General features: G+C 32.0%; 2 protein-coding genes across 4 annotated transcripts; both read left to right on the forward strand.

Annotated features, from left to right (window-relative positions):
- The first annotated feature begins 3076 nt into the window (after positions 1 to 3076).
- Positions 3077 to 6314, forward strand: LOC107029552 (tuberculostearic acid methyltransferase UfaA1-like). 3 transcript variants are annotated; one of them, XM_015230985.2, is made up of 15 exons: positions 3077 to 3202; positions 3487 to 3589; positions 3670 to 3765; positions 3838 to 3893; positions 3978 to 4101; positions 4193 to 4255; positions 4327 to 4386; positions 4447 to 4528; positions 4735 to 4814; positions 4924 to 4997; positions 5090 to 5183; positions 5403 to 5539; positions 5642 to 5722; positions 5827 to 5932; positions 6030 to 6314. In XM_015230985.2, the coding sequence occupies exons 1-15, from the start codon at positions 3114 to 3116 to the stop codon at positions 6093 to 6095; spliced, it is 1311 nt and encodes a 436-aa protein (XP_015086471.1). In that variant the 5' UTR covers positions 3077 to 3113; the 3' UTR covers positions 6096 to 6314. The 3 variants fall into 3 exon arrangements, with proteins under 3 accessions (XP_015086471.1, XP_027775318.1, XP_015086472.1); XM_027919517.1 differs by having other exon boundaries at positions 4447 to 4513; positions 4720 to 4814; XM_015230986.2 differs by lacking the exon at positions 4735 to 4814 and having other exon boundaries at positions 4447 to 4608.
- Positions 6315 to 7984: 1670 nt separating this feature from the next.
- LOC107029551 (tuberculostearic acid methyltransferase UfaA1-like) lies at positions 7985 to 11050 on the forward strand. Its single transcript, XM_015230984.2, has 14 exons — positions 7985 to 8222; positions 8507 to 8609; positions 8690 to 8785; positions 8858 to 8913; positions 8998 to 9121; positions 9213 to 9275; positions 9348 to 9407; positions 9482 to 9643; positions 9753 to 9826; positions 9919 to 10012; positions 10170 to 10306; positions 10392 to 10472; positions 10580 to 10685; positions 10765 to 11050. Exons 1-14 carry the CDS (start codon positions 8134 to 8136, stop codon positions 10828 to 10830), a joined length of 1311 nt encoding a protein of 436 aa, XP_015086470.1. The 5' UTR covers positions 7985 to 8133; the 3' UTR covers positions 10831 to 11050.
- The last annotated feature ends 4751 nt before the right edge of the window (positions 11051 to 15801 follow it).

The raw sequence follows: 15801 nt of genomic DNA on the forward strand, positions 1-15801 counted from the left end.
ACTAAGATGTGTTATCATTGGAGATCCTATATCTGCAGAAAAAGGAATGAAGTTATCCATAGGAAGGTAATCCATCATTCTAGAAAGAAGTTCAGCGCCAATGATAAAGAGAGAAGGAGAAAGAGGATCACCTTGTTTTAATCCTCTAGTGGATTTAAAAAATCCATGTCTAACTCCATTAATATTAATAGAATACCAATTATTGGAAGTTAATCTCTGAATTAAGTCAATCCAAATCTCAGAAAAGCCAAAGCGTCTCATGATTAGACAAATATAATTCCAAGAGACCCTATCAAAAGCTTTGGTCATATCTAGTTTAAAAATGACATTACCATTAATATTAGGCCTTTTCATATTGTGAACAAGTTCTTGAGTAAGGATTATATTATCGGAAATAGATCTATTCTTCATGAAACCTGACTGATTAGGGGAAATGATCTTGCTCATAAGGGGAGTAAGTCTGTTATTAAGCAGTTTAGAAATAATCTTGTTAATGACATTACTAAGACTAATTGGTCTAAAATCAGTAAATTCTTGAGGGCAATCAATCTTAGGAATTAATACAAGAGAGGAGTGAGAAAATGACCTGGGAAGCTGCTTTCCATTGAAAAATTCCAGAATCACAGTATAAAGATCTTGAGCAATAATATTCCAGCAATGTTGAAAGAACTTACCTGTGAATCCATCTGGTCCAGGAGCACTGCTCGCATTCATTGAAAAAACTACCTTTTTTACCTCATCTAAAGTTGGAATGATCACTAGGGCATTGTTGTCAACCTCATCAATCACTCTAGGGATATATCTTAGAGGGGTAGTGTCATTGCTTACCGATTCTTCAGTAAATTGCTTTTCAAAAAACTGAATGGCTTCATCAGCAATGTCTGAAATATTGTCAATCCAAGTTCCATCTTCCTTTTTAATCCTTGTGATGGTCAACTTCTTCCTTTTAGAGTTGATCACAGAATGAAAAAAATTTGTATTGTTATCACCATCAGAGAACCATTTCATACCAGACTTTTGCCTCCAATAAGATTCTTCCTTCTTGATATGCATAATGTTACGAGAAGTTCAAAAAATAGAGAAGAGACTTTTGAATATTATGATCGTAAATTAAAGATATGTCAAATCACATACAGCCAGAAACAAAGATTTTTTCACCACGAGTAAAATAATTGTATTATAAAACATGATTTTTCCACTTATTTTCCCACTGAACCAGCTCACTACGAAAACACATAGTGGAAAATAAATTCCTAATTTTTTTCATCTGCTTTACTTTTTTTTTAATGTTCTCATCGTTTCAATCAAAATATACATCCGATTAGCCCGGCCGTAAAAATTTTAATGAAAAATTTTAATAGGAAAATAGTAATTTTTTTAGTAATGAATGAATCAAAATGTTCTTTAATTTTGTGGTTTTAAACATGTTACGTAGAAAGTTAGAATCAACAAATTGCCAATAAAAAGAGATATTCTTTTTTAAATGAATTAAAAAAATAATGACAAGCAGATCGAGACAGAGAGAGTATTAGTTACTCTACTCTCTTTTTTACCATCTCGACGTTAGGGGTGGTGGACAAAAATTTAGTGTTCGGAGACTTGCTTATACCTTGTTTTTCAACTATCTAAAGACTTTTATCTCTCATATGTATCACTCCTACTCATGTGGCTTGTTTGGAAATTTGTTTCTATTTTGTTATTAAAATTGTTATTACTTGTCATATTTTTAGATCTCATGGAATTATACTGAATATATTGTTGTTTTCAGAGTTTAAGGATTAAAAACACATTTAAAATATCTCAGGTTTTTTTAGGTTTACACCTGAACTATCAGGGGTGTGAATTTTCTACATGAACTCATTATACAAAAAATGATCGTTAGCGGTAATTGATTAATGACAATAACTTAGTTGCAGCTAATATGTATTTTTAGCGACAATTAACACTCTTTATAAATGTTCTTAATGCATATAGCAAAATTGTATCCAATGACAATTAGTTAGATAAAGGCTAAGCATTCTTTGTTAATGTGAATATTTATTGCCACTAAACTATTTTTGTTGTAGTGACTACCGCCAAATATTTACCTGTAGTATCAGTTATTCACTTTTTCTACTAGAAAATCCAAGTCCATATAAGAAGAACACCAGTCCATTCCATAGCCAATGTGGGAGCCCAAATGGAGATGGACCTGGCTCTGATACCATGTGAAGATATGACACGTGCACCTAACAAATGTGAGACTTTTACCCACTCTGACGGCCTTGTTTATCCTCCGAGGACGTTCTTCTATCTAGATATGGATAATAGGCTTATGTCTATATAGGATGATATTATTGCATTTAGATATTGGAAAATAGGCTTATGTCTATATAGGATGATATTATTGTATCTATATATTGGAAAAGAGGCTTATGTCTATATAGGATGGACTCCATTTGGCCAAAAGAATAGTTCACATTACACACTCTATGAAACAATAAAACTTCTTTCTCTGGACTTTTTGAAGCTCTCTCTGTTAGTCCTTAGTGTGATTCTCTACCTTTCATTCTCCTCAGGTTGGTGTGGTTGCTTCAAATGGAATTGTTACCAACATGGACTGAAACAGGCGCACGCCATCTCGTTACGAGATTTTTCAAAAATTTCATCCAAACAGGATGCATAATGTGAGTGCTGATCCCAAAAATAGCAGCAGAGACATGTCTGACAATTTGTTTATTTCTTATTTTATCATATCCATGATCTTGTTATTTGAATAGTAGCGTAACGCAGAATGACCTTCTTTATTTAGAAAGTACACATTCTTTTTGTTCAATATCTTTGGCTCAAAAATCATATACTAGTCGAAAATCATGCTGCAAGACAAATCTAGCGTGTAAATTGCGATATATTTTGTTCTACTCGGAGATTTTTGATATCTGGATGATGGTTTTATATGTTTCGATATGCAGCTTGTTGGAAGAAGGAGGTTCAACTTTCACGTTCCAAGGCACGGAGGGGAAATGCTCTCTCAAAGTTTCGCTTACAGTTCATAGTATGCAGTTTTACTGGAAGGTAAAATGAAATTCCCATNTCTACCTTTCATTCTCCTCAGGTTGGTGTGGTTGCTTCAAATGGAATTGTTACCAACATGGACTGAAACAGGCGCACGCCATCTCGTTATGAGATTTTTCAAAAATTTCATCCAAACAGGATGCATAATGTGAGTGCTGATCCCAAAAATAGCAGCAGAGACATGTCTGACAATTTGTTTATTTCTTATTTTATCACACCCATGATCTTGTTATTTGAATGGTAGTGTAACGCAGAATGACCTTCTTTATTTAGAAAGTACACTTCTTTTTGTTCAATATCTTTGGCTCAAAAATCATATACTAGTCGAAAATCATGCTGCAAGACAAATCTAGTGTGTGAATTGTGACATATTTTGTTCTACTCGGAGATTTTTGATATCTGGATGATGGTTTTATATGTTTCGATATGCAGCTTGTTGGAAGAAGGAGGTTCAACTTTCACGTTCCAAGGCACGGAGGGGAAATGCTCTCTCAAAGTTTCGCTTACAGTTCATAGTATGCAGTTTTACTGGAAGGTAAAATGAAATTCCCATTTGCCCCTACAAGTGATAAAAACTTAACCCAAAAAAGTTGAAATGTTTCCAATCTGTTACAGGTTGCAACTCGAGCTGACGTAGGTCTTGCTGATGCTTTTATTCATGGAGATTTTTCTTTCGTTGATAAGAACAAGGGTCTTCTTAATCTTATCATGGTAAGGAAATGACTCGATATCTTTGTAAATAGCTTTTTGTTGGTACTTAGCTTCCCTGAGTTCTTTTTGCAGATATTTATTGCCAACAGAGATTTGAAAGCATCTGTTAAAACATCTAACAAGAAGAGGTAAAATAGTTTACTGACTTTGAATCAAGAAATGTTAACTTCTGTTCACATGTTAAAGCTCTTCATGACTTTTCATCGCTCTAGAGGCTGGTGGACACCACTGTTTTATACAGCAGCACTATCATCTGCAACATATTTTATTCGTCATGTTTCAAATCGAAACACCCTGACTCAGGCTCGTAGGAATATATCTCGTCATTATGACCTGGTAATTGAACTACTCAATTCTAGTGTATGATTTTGCTAGTTGCTATGGCGTATAGATGCTAAGAATTTTAGTGTTAATTGTTTCATTTCAGAGCAATGAACTCTTCTCACTCTTTATGGATGAGACAATGCTATACTCATGTGCAATATTCAAGGTTAGCTCTCGAACTTTCAAACGCTCTACGTTTCTGTCCTGTTATCTAATTTTCTTTCTTTTTTTTTGTAGAGTGAGGATGAAGATCTTAAAGTTGCACAGCGGAGAAAGATGTCTGTTCTCATCGAAAAGGTAAGTCATCATCAACTAAGTAAAAGTCTTCACTTTTTTTGATGATACTGTTCTGTTTAGGCAAAAATCAGCAAAGAACATCACATTCTAGAGATTGGATTTGGATGGGGAGGTTTTGCCGTTGAAGTTGTCAAGCAAACAGGATGTAAATATACCGGTATATCTCTCTCCGAGCAACAACTGGAGTATGCACAGTTGAGAGTTGAGCAAGCAGGTCTTCAGGTATGACAGTATGATTGCTATAAACTGACGCAATTTATAAAGAGTTCCCGAACAAGCTAACATATGATTAGCAGGATTAGTATTTCAATTTACTGAATTTTTCGCNTGAAGTTGTCAAGAAAACAGGATGTAAATATACCGGTATATCTCTCTCCGAGCAACAACTGGAGTATGCACAGTTGAGAGTTGAGCAAGCAGGTCTTCAGGTATGATAGTATGATTGCTATAAACTGACGCAAATTATAAAGAGCTCCCGAACAAGCTAACATATGATTAGCAGGATTAGTATTTGAATTTACTGAATTTTTTCGACAGGATCAAATTACACTTCTCCTATGTGACTATCGCCAAATGCCAAATAAGGACAAATATGACAGGATTATAGTATGGTGAGCTTTAATCCATCAACATTTGTACATATTGTATTACACATAACATGTTGAGCCAGTGTTATATTGTACTAATAATTAATCATTTTCAGCGAGGTGTTAGAACATGTTGGTCACGAGTTCATAGGGGAATTCTTTAGTTGCTGTGAGTCAGCATTGGCAGAGGATGGACTTCTAGTTCTGCAGGTAATGAATCAAAGTGACCCCTCAACACAGTCCAGTTTGTTTAGACTTGTTCTAGTATATGTACCTTACTGAACTTTTCCGTCTTCCCTAGTTAATAAACAAAACAATACATACATGAACTAAGGCAGGCTTTTCTTCTTCTAACACGAGGTTTATTTTCCATTGTTTTGTTGCCCTTGTTTCTTTATGCTGCTTCTCACTAGTGTTGGATTCCCTTAGTTCATTTCAATGCCAGACACGAGGTATGCTGAATACGTACAAAGCTCAGACTTCATAAAAGAGTATATATTCCCCGGTGCATGTCTGCCTGCGCTAAGCCGAGTAACATCAGCTATGGCTGCTGCATCAAGACTATGGTAACAAAGAGTTTATTTTGTGATTTTGCACCAGCGTGCTTGTCAATCTTTCAAAATCATTTCTTTCTGAAAACATATGATGATAAATGATATAAAATGCAGTGTAGTGCACCTGGAAGATATAGGAATTCATTACTATAAGACACTGAAATGTTGGCGAAAAAACTTCCTGAATAACAAAAGGTAACAAAGCCAATATAAGTAAAACTCGATTTCTTCATGAATCATTTGTAGCTTGATCTGTTCTAAATTCTGATACTCAACTATTGATAACTCTGTGTCACTAGCCGAATTCGTGCTTTGGGATTCGATGACAAGTTCATCAGGACATGGGAGTACTACTTTGACTACTGTGCTGCTGGATTCAAAACGCGCACGCTAGGAGATTATCAGGTATATATTCCAAATTTTTTTTTAAAAAAAACTATGAACGTTGAAACTGTTTCGCTAAAACAACTGATCGAGTGTTGCTTCTTAATTACCTTTGTAGATTGTATTTTCAAGGCCAGGCAATGTTGCAACATTTGGTGATCATCCTTACAATGTTACTATATAGGCCTTCAGCTTATTAGAGTTATTCCTTTATTTGGATTATATATCGTAATTTTTTCTTCGCAAATAAATCAGTTCTTCAAACACAGCATGAAAGACTTCACAAAGACATATCATGTCTCATTGGTTCATGCTGAATTATGTGATTAAATTTCTTGTATAATTATATTGTGTAAACTTCTGTCAATTACCTAATAAAAGTTATTCAAGGATTTTACTGTTATTGTATTGAGATAGGAAAAGGAAAAATTTGGGCAGGTTGAAATTTGATATTATTCAATTATATACTAAGGAAAGAAGCAACAATGTGGTTTTGGAATGGTATTACTTGTCATATTTTTAGATCTCATAAAATTATACTGAATATATTATTGTTTTCAGAGTTAAGGATTAAAAACACATTTAAAATATCTCAGTTTTTTTTAGGTTTACACCTGAAATATTAGGGGTGTGAATTTTCTACATGAACTCATTATACAAAAAATGATCGTTAGCGGTAATTGATTAATGACAATACTTAGTTGCAGCTAAATATGTACTCTTAGCGAAAATTAACACTCTTTGTAAATGTTCTTAATGCATATAGCAAAATTGTATCCAATGACAATTAGTTAGATAAAGGCTAAGCATTCTTTGTTTATGTGTATATTTATTGCCACTAAACTATTTTTGTTGTAGTGACTACCGCCAAATATTTACCTGTAGTATCAGTTATTCACTTTTTCTACTAGAAATTCCAGGTATGAAACCCAAAGAACCTACAGTTCAGATGTATTTCGACAAACATTTGGTGATAGTTCAGTTACACCACTGAAGATGACTCAAGGCTGAAATTATTTATGAGAAAAACTGCTGTTTCAAATTCAAAACGAAAATCCATATTTTTTTGGATTTTTGGATGGTGAATTGAGTTTTTTGTTTTATTTTTAAAATTTATGAATTTTGTATTAGATATTGGACTTAGTACTACAAATTTTCATAGGAATATCTCAATTTTTTATGCCTTATATCCTGCATTATAAGATCACTCCGAAGAAGAGGTTCATATAATTATTTTCCAACACGAAATACTCTCAATGAAGGAGGAGGAGGAGAACGATGAGACTTGAGAGGAAAAATTGCTCTTGTTGGTGTGTTTGAAGAGAATAGCAACAACCCTATTTATAGGAGGGATTGAACCAATCAAGTTCACAAAGGCAAATGACCAACTATGCAAACGAATTACCACCACTATGTATTATGTCACGTAGGACTTATGTTTCTATTTGTTCAACTTTATACAAGTTTAACGGTCTAGTTGTTCACACTCAAAGTTAAAAAACATAAACGTTAAAGGACACATTTATGTATTATGACACCCGAGTCTAACTCCACCCCAAAAGCTAGCTCATGAGGTGAGAATTGTCCAAGTCCATATAAGGAGACCACTAGTCCATTCCATAGCCAATGTGGGACTTTTACCAACTCTAAAACCTCCTTTCATGCCCAGGCCCAACTGATGCGTGGATCGGGAGCCCAAACGGAGATAGACCTGGCTCTGATACCATGTTAACATATGACACGTGCGCCTAACTCATCCCCAAAAGTTAGCTCAGGAGGGGAAGATTGTCCAAGTCAATATAAGGAGACCACCAGTCCATTCCCAACCAATTTGAGACTTTTACCCACTCTAACGGCCTTGTGTAACTTTGCCTCCAAGGACGATCTTCTATCTAGATATGGATAATAGGCTTATGTCTATATAGGATGATATTATTGCATCTAGATATTGGAAAATAGACTTATGTCTATATAGGATGATATTATTGTATCTAGATGTTGGAAAATAGGCTTATATCTATCTAGAATGATCTTGTATCCAGATATTGGAATAGAGGCTTATGTCTATATAGAAAGGACTCCATTTGGCCAAAAGAATAGTTCACATTACACACTCTATGAAACAATAAAACTTCTTTCTCTGGACTTTTTGAAGCTCTCTCTATTACTCCAAGGGTTGTTGTCTACCTTTCATTCTCCTCAGGTTGGTGTGGTTGCTTCAAATGGAATTGTTACCAACATGGACTGAAACAGGCGCACGCCATCTCGTTATGAGATTTTTCAAAAATTTCATCCAAACAGGATGCATAATGTGAGTGCTGATCCCAAAAATAGCAGCAGAGACATGTCTGACAATTTGTTTATTTCTTATTTTATCACACCCATGATCTTGTTATTTGAATGGTAGTGTAACGCAGAATGACCTTCTTTATTTAGAAAGTACACTTCTTTTTGTTCAATATCTTTGGCTCAAAAATCATATACTAGTCGAAAATCATGCTGCAAGACAAATCTAGTGTGTGAATTGTGATATATTTTGTTCTACTCGGAGATTTTTGATATCTGGATGATGGTTTTATATGTTTCGATATGCAGCTTGTTGGAAGAAGGAGGTTCAACTTTCACGTTCCAAGGCACGGAGGGGAAATGCTCTCTCAAAGTTTCGCTTACAGTTCATAGTATGCAGTTTTACTGGAAGGTAAAATGAAATTCCCTTTTGCCCCTACAAGTGATAAAAACTTAACCCAAAAGAGTTGAAAAGTTTCCAATCTGTTACAGGTTGCAACTCGAGCTGACGTAGGTCTTGCTGATGCTTTTATTCATGGAGATTTTTCTTTCGTTGATAAGAACAAGGGTCTTCTTAATCTTATCATGGTAAGGAAATGACTCGATATCTTTGTAAATAGCTTTTTGTTGGTACGAAGCTTCCCTGAGTTGTTTTCGCAGATATTTATTGCCAACAGAGATTTGAAAGCATCTGTTAAAACATCTAACAAGAAGAGGTAAAATAGTTTACTGACTTTGAATCAAGAAATGTTAACTTCAGTTCACAAGTTAAAGCTCTTCATGACTTTTCATCGCTCTAGAGGCTGGTGGACACCACTGTTTTATACAGCAGCACTATCATCTGCAACATATTTTATTCGTCATGTTTCAAATCGGAACACCCTGACTCAGGCTCGTAGGAATATATCTCGTCATTATGACCTGGTAATTGAACTACTCAATTCTAGTGTATGATTTTGCTAGTTGCTATGGCGTATAGATGCTAAGCATTTTGGTGTTAATTGTTTCATTCCAGAGCAATGAACTCTTCTCACTCTTTATGGATGAGACAATGCTATACTCATGTGCAATATTCAAGGTTAGCTCTCGAACTTTCAAACGTTCTACGTTTCTGTCCTGCTATCTAATTTTCTTTCTTTTTTTTTTGTAGAGTGAGGATGAAGATCTTAAAGTTGCACAGCGGAGAAAGATGTCTGTTCTCATCGAAAAGGTAAGTCATCATCAACTAAGTAAAAGTCTTCACTTTTTTCGACATAAATTTGGTAATGATTCTGTTCTATTTAGGCAAAAATCAGCAAAGAACATCACATTCTAGAGATTGGATTTGGATGGGGAGGTTTTGCCATTGAAGTTGTCAAGAAAACAGGATGTAAATATACCGGTATATCTCTCTCCGAGCAACAACTGGAGTATGCACAGTTGAGAGTTGAGCAAGCAGGTCTTCAGGTATGATAGTATGATTGCTATAAACTGACGCAAATTATAAAGAGCTCCCGAACAAGCTAACATATGATTAGCAGGATTAGTATTTGAATTTACTGAATTTTTTCGACAGGATCAAATTACACTTCTCCTATGTGACTATCGCCAAATGCCAAATAAGGACAAATATGACAGGATTATAGTATGGTGAGCTTTAATCCATCAACATTTGTACATATTGTATTACACATAACATGTTGAGCCAGTGTTATATTGTACTAATAATTAATCATTTTCAGCGAGGTGTTAGAACATGTTGGTCACGAGTTCATAGGGGAATTCTTTAGTTGCTGTGAGTCAGCATTGGCAGAAGACGGGCTTCTAGTTCTGCAGGTAATGAATCAAAAGTTTAATCTTTGTTCACTTTTTTCGTTCAATTATTAGAAAATTGAGCACTCTCAAATGCTCTTGTTAATACAAGAACTAAGATAATATCATTTCTTACACTTGTTCCTTTGTACTGATTTCTACAAGTGTTGGCTTTCTTTAGTTCATTTCACTGCCAGACACAATGTATGACGAATACAGGCTCAGCTCAGGCTTCCTGAGCGAGTATATATTCCCAGGTGTATGCGTGCCTTCATTAAGTCGCGTAACATCAGCCATGGCTTCTGCATCCAGACTATGGTAACAAAGAGTACTTTATTTTGTCATTTCGTTCTGACGTGCTTGTCGATCTTTAAAATGAATCTAATAAATGATAAAAATGCAGTGTAGTGCACCTGGAAGATATAGGAGTTCATTACTATCAAACACTGAGGTGTTGGCGAAAAAACTTCCTGAATAACAAAAGGTAACAAAGCCAATATAAGTAAAACTCGATCTCTTCATGAATCATTTGTAGCTTGATCTGTTCTAAATTCTGATACTGATCAACTACTGATAACTCTGTGTCACTAGCCAAATTCGTGCTTTGGGATTCGATGACAAGTTCATCAGGACATGGGAGTACTACTTTGACTACTGTGCTGCTGGATTCAAAACGCGCACTGTAGGAGATTATCAGGTATATATGTAGAAACTATTTCACCAAATTTGAGAAGTAAAACAGCTGATCAAGTGTTGCTTCTTAATTACCTTTGTAGATTGTATTTTCAAGGCCAGGCAATGTTGCAACATTTGGTGATCATCCTTACAATGTTACTATATAGGCCTTCAGCTTATTAGAGTTATTCCTTTATTTGAATTACATATCGTAATTTTTTCTTCGCAAATAAATCAGTTCTTCAAACACAGCATGAAAGACTTTACAAAGACACATCATGTCTCATTGGTTCATGCTGAATTATGTGATTAAATTTCTTGTATAATTATATTGTGTAAACTTCTTTCAATTACCTAATAAAAGTTATTCAAGGAATTTTACTGTTATTGTATTGAGATAGGAAAAAGAAAAATTTGGGCTGGTTGAAATTTGATATTATTCAATTCTATACTAAGGAAAGAAGCAACAATATGGTTTTGGAGTGGAACAAAAGAGGCAAATCTAACCAGACTAAAAAAGATATTATTGCAGTTCACATGGTTCGGAATATGAAGAAATAAACATATAAAAAAAAGTTAAAAGGAGCTCCACACATCTATTATTTATACATAAAAAAAATATATATTTTTAATCTTGTATGACTAGTGTTGTTTTTCGTCAAATGGGGCCCCTACTTGTAGGTTCCATCACTGACAATAACAACAACGTATCCAGTTAGTCTCACAAAGAAGGGGTTCGAAGAAGATAAAATATACACATATCTCATCCCTACTTCAAATATAAAGAGATTGTTTCTGATAAATTCTCGAGAAGAAAAATGTTTAATACTAATTGAAAATTCAAGAGTGCAAGTGTAACATTAATGAAAATAATCCAAAAAAGAATTGCCTCAACATTTTTTCCCTCAAGAATTTAAATGGTCCCCTTTTTCAATTTGCAAAAATTCATGTCCCTTTTCAGTGCATGTGAGATTTTATCCAAATTAATGAAAAATGTGGTCCAAAGTTTGTTATGCAAGGATAAAAGAGGGATTTTCCAAAAAATTATCTTAAAATGTGATTTTTTTTTGTGACTTTTTAATTTTCAAATAAAACCTACTAAAATGAAATAAAAAATAAATATCAAAATTAATCCTAAAAAGAACATTTAACTCCAGGATTCACATTAATATCACATGGCTACATTCACTAATTAAGTATTCTTTATATAAATAAATAAAAAACTATAGGAAAATAAGGTTCTTTATAATTGAATAATATGACTTTCTTAATCGACGTACATATGAAAAATAACAGTTCAATGACATTTCAAGTTTATCGTCTCCTTCCTATCAACCAATGCCCAGGAGTGGAGCCACCTTATTATACTATGGGGTTGATTTGGATCCCTTTCGGCAGAAAATACATTATTTCTACATGATTAAAATATTTTTTTATGTATATATACAGTGGCGTAGCCACATAGTGGTAAGGGTATCCAATTCATCGGGAAAAAATATCATATATATATGGGATAATGCACAATTACCCCCTCAATCTATGCCCGAAATCTCAGAGACACACTTATACTATATTAAGGTCCTATTACCCCATGAACTTATTTTAATAATAATTTTCTATCCCTTTTCGTCCTACGTGACACTATTTTGTGGGTCCAACGCTGGTTGATATTTTTTTTCAAGTTAGTGCCACGTAGATCGAAAAGGGGTAGAAAACTACTAATAAAATAAGTTCAGGGGGTAATAAGACCTTAGTATAGTATAAGTGTGTCTCTGGGATTTCAGGCATAGATTGAAATGGTACTTGTGTATTTTCCTTATATATCATATCATATATTATTATAAGAGGGAACAAAAAAAGTTAAAAGTTGAATTACGATTTTACCCTTATTATAGATTAAAATATTATAAAAATATTTAACTATTTAATTTAAATATTAAGTTACATTATTTTAATGGAAATGTTAATGACTTTTGTACTTCTTTAGAATAATTCTTAATTAAAATATATATGATATGATTTCTTTATACAATTGATCGTAGGCTTGTTTTTATAAATGTTTTGAGTTCATTGTTCGATCCTACTCTTGATTTGTTGTTTAAAAGCGGCGGTGATTTTCTTATAGATTATTGTATAATAGCCTACTTTATGCAAATATATTTTGATTCCTTATTAGAGTTGTCAATCCAAGCAGATTCTAATTAAATATCATGTCTGAAACGCACATTTGCATGAATAAATTTCCTTTATTTTTGGATTTTTTTGCACGACTCAAAATTTAATCGAAATCCAATATAAATAATGACGTGGGTAGAAAATAAAATTAAAAATTTAAAGGACAAATTATATTGGACTTTTCATTGTTCTTGATTTGTCACTTGGAACTCTAGTTTACCAAATGTAGTGATAGGTTTCCATCATGCCACGTTTCTCTTAAAGTGCCCTTACAAAAATGTGATTTAAAAATCCAAAATGACTATTCAAAATGTATGTGCTAGTTGACTTTATAATAAAAATTGACATTTTTTATTTTAAGCAGTTATTAATAAATTATTAATAGATTGATTAATTTTATTATTTTATTTTTCTTTATATTAGTTGTAGGGATAATATAAATAATTATTATATTTTAATTTAATAAGTGATCAAATAATATAAGAAAAATATTTTGTAATAAAATGTTTATCTAATATAAAACGAAAGATGGTATAGTTTATTATGATTAGCTTCACTCTTCATGCTAACAACTTTTTTGAGAACTCAAATTTCATCTTTTTCATTAATTTCCTTATAAAGAGAAATTGAAACTAAATTACTCCACTTTAAATAGAGGTATTAAAGAAAATTTGAAAAGGATTAGGGTGTTTTTGGTATTGAAGAAAATTATTTTATGAAAAAGAAGTACTCTTTCAGTTTTCTATTCTACGTGGTATTTTTTGAATTTTGAGATTTAAATAAATTTATCTTTGATCGTAAATTTTTCATATATCTTTTAAGCATTTTGAGTTATCAATTATTATTACTTATGGTACTTTTTACGTAGTTTACAAATATACATATTTCATTTAAAAAAAGTTGAAACTCCCATAACAAATTTCCAGTCAAACTTAAACTATTTAACTCTCGAAAAACAAAAAAATGACACATAAATTAAGACAAGAAGGAGTATTATTTTTTTATTTATTTTTCAATATTCGGTAAGTAAGTTGAAAACATTAATAAAAAAAAATTCCTCCGCAAAAAATATATAAAGGTAAACATTCTAGAAAAGAAATCCACCAAAAAATAAGTGATTTTCTCATTTATTTTCATTTTGTGTTTGAAGTATTTAAAACTTTCGATGCCTAATATAAATTTATATGTATTTCGCCCTTTTTAAAAAGTAATTATTTCATCTTACAGCATTATAATGTCAAGTTAGGACTAAAACGAAAGACTTTGTATACAACAACAAAGTAGCCATCGTCACTTTGATTAATGTATTGCTTACTCTATAAGTTCAAAGTTTTATAACTATTAAATTATTTAAACAAGATTTATAAGTAGAAAATATGAAATTTAAATCTTATATATAATCATAAATAAAGATGATCTGAATAATATTTACATTGTATATTAATCTATAGATTTGTTCATCAATATTTATCACTTTAAACTTTCTAACCGCCAATCTATATGTTATTGTGGATTCGAATCATAAAATAATCATTAATATTTGTGTTATGATAAATTGTCTATATCACCTCTTTAAAATCGATCCTTTTCTAATTTTATTAATGGCATAATACATATATTGAATTCTAAACTTGGCTTTAAATTTTGACGTTGACCTCCAACTCTCATAATGCACAAAAAACACTTTAACTATCCAGCTTTTAAATAAAAAAACACGTGAGTCCTACATGGCACAATACACGTAGGACACCACGTAGGACAAAAAATGACATGTAGGATGACATGTAGGACATGCGTGTCTACTTGTGCACGCCCAAAGTTGAAGGGCATAAATGTGATTCCAAGCCAAGTTAAAAATGCATATTTATGTATTTTATGTCTTTTACTAATGGTGTTGCTAATTTAGACCTCAAGTTGCCCTTTAGAGATTATGAAGGTTAGACTCATTTAGTTACTGTTTGACCATAAATTTTCAAATATTTTTTAAAATCAGATTTAGGTGCAATTTGGGTTGAAGTTTCAAAATGTGTTTCGCCATAGTATTTTTAAAAAAAGATATATCATCTTTATTATTTTTTGAAGAAAACATAAAATGTAATTTATATTTATAAGTTCTAAAAGCTATTAAAAAATACTCAATTGTACCAACCAAACATACTTGCTAATTCCAAATATGTAGAATAACGTTCAATATCATTATCATAAATGTATAATCTATATACAAATAAATTCGACAGTGAATTATAATTTTCATAATAAACTAGATCATACATTATCCTAAAATCATAAGACAATATTTTAATAAAAACTACTAATAGTAGTGGAGTTACTAGCCATATTTATTATTCGTAAAATTACAATTAGTTACGAGGGTACATCATTACAAAAGTAAAACAAAATTATAATAACGGTAGAAAATGAAAAACCTACGTATTAGCAAAGATTTATAAATATGAAGAAATATTTATACATTATTACAAGCAAATTAAATACTATTTATTATTAATGTAAGAGATAAAATCAGATTATATATTGGCAAGGGCTTACAAATATGTAAAAAGAAATAACAAATCAAGCAAAAACAAATTTGAAGTGATTTCATACAAATCAATCAAAGAAATAAGAGGTTATATCAGAAAGACATTTCGTATCAAAGCAATAATTAAAAGAAAAAACAGTAATGAATAAAACATAACAATTAATTAATAGCAAAGAAGTATAAATCATATATACAAGGAATCGTAACAATAATTATTATTTTTTAAGTAAAAGTATGATAATAAAAGTTTTATATTTTCAAAATGATTTATTTAAAAATGCAACAAATCAAGGCTATTGAATTCGTCCAAAGATTAACTACTAACGGAATATTTATATCTGAAAAAAATTAGATGGCGTTTGAATAATTAACTATAAACCAAAATTATTTTTTTGAATTAAAAACATAATTCTTTATAATTAAT

Source organism: Solanum pennellii, chromosome 9, assembly GCF_001406875.1.
Source record: "Solanum pennellii chromosome 9, SPENNV200".
Taxonomy (NCBI): Eukaryota; Viridiplantae; Streptophyta; class Magnoliopsida; order Solanales; family Solanaceae; genus Solanum; species Solanum pennellii.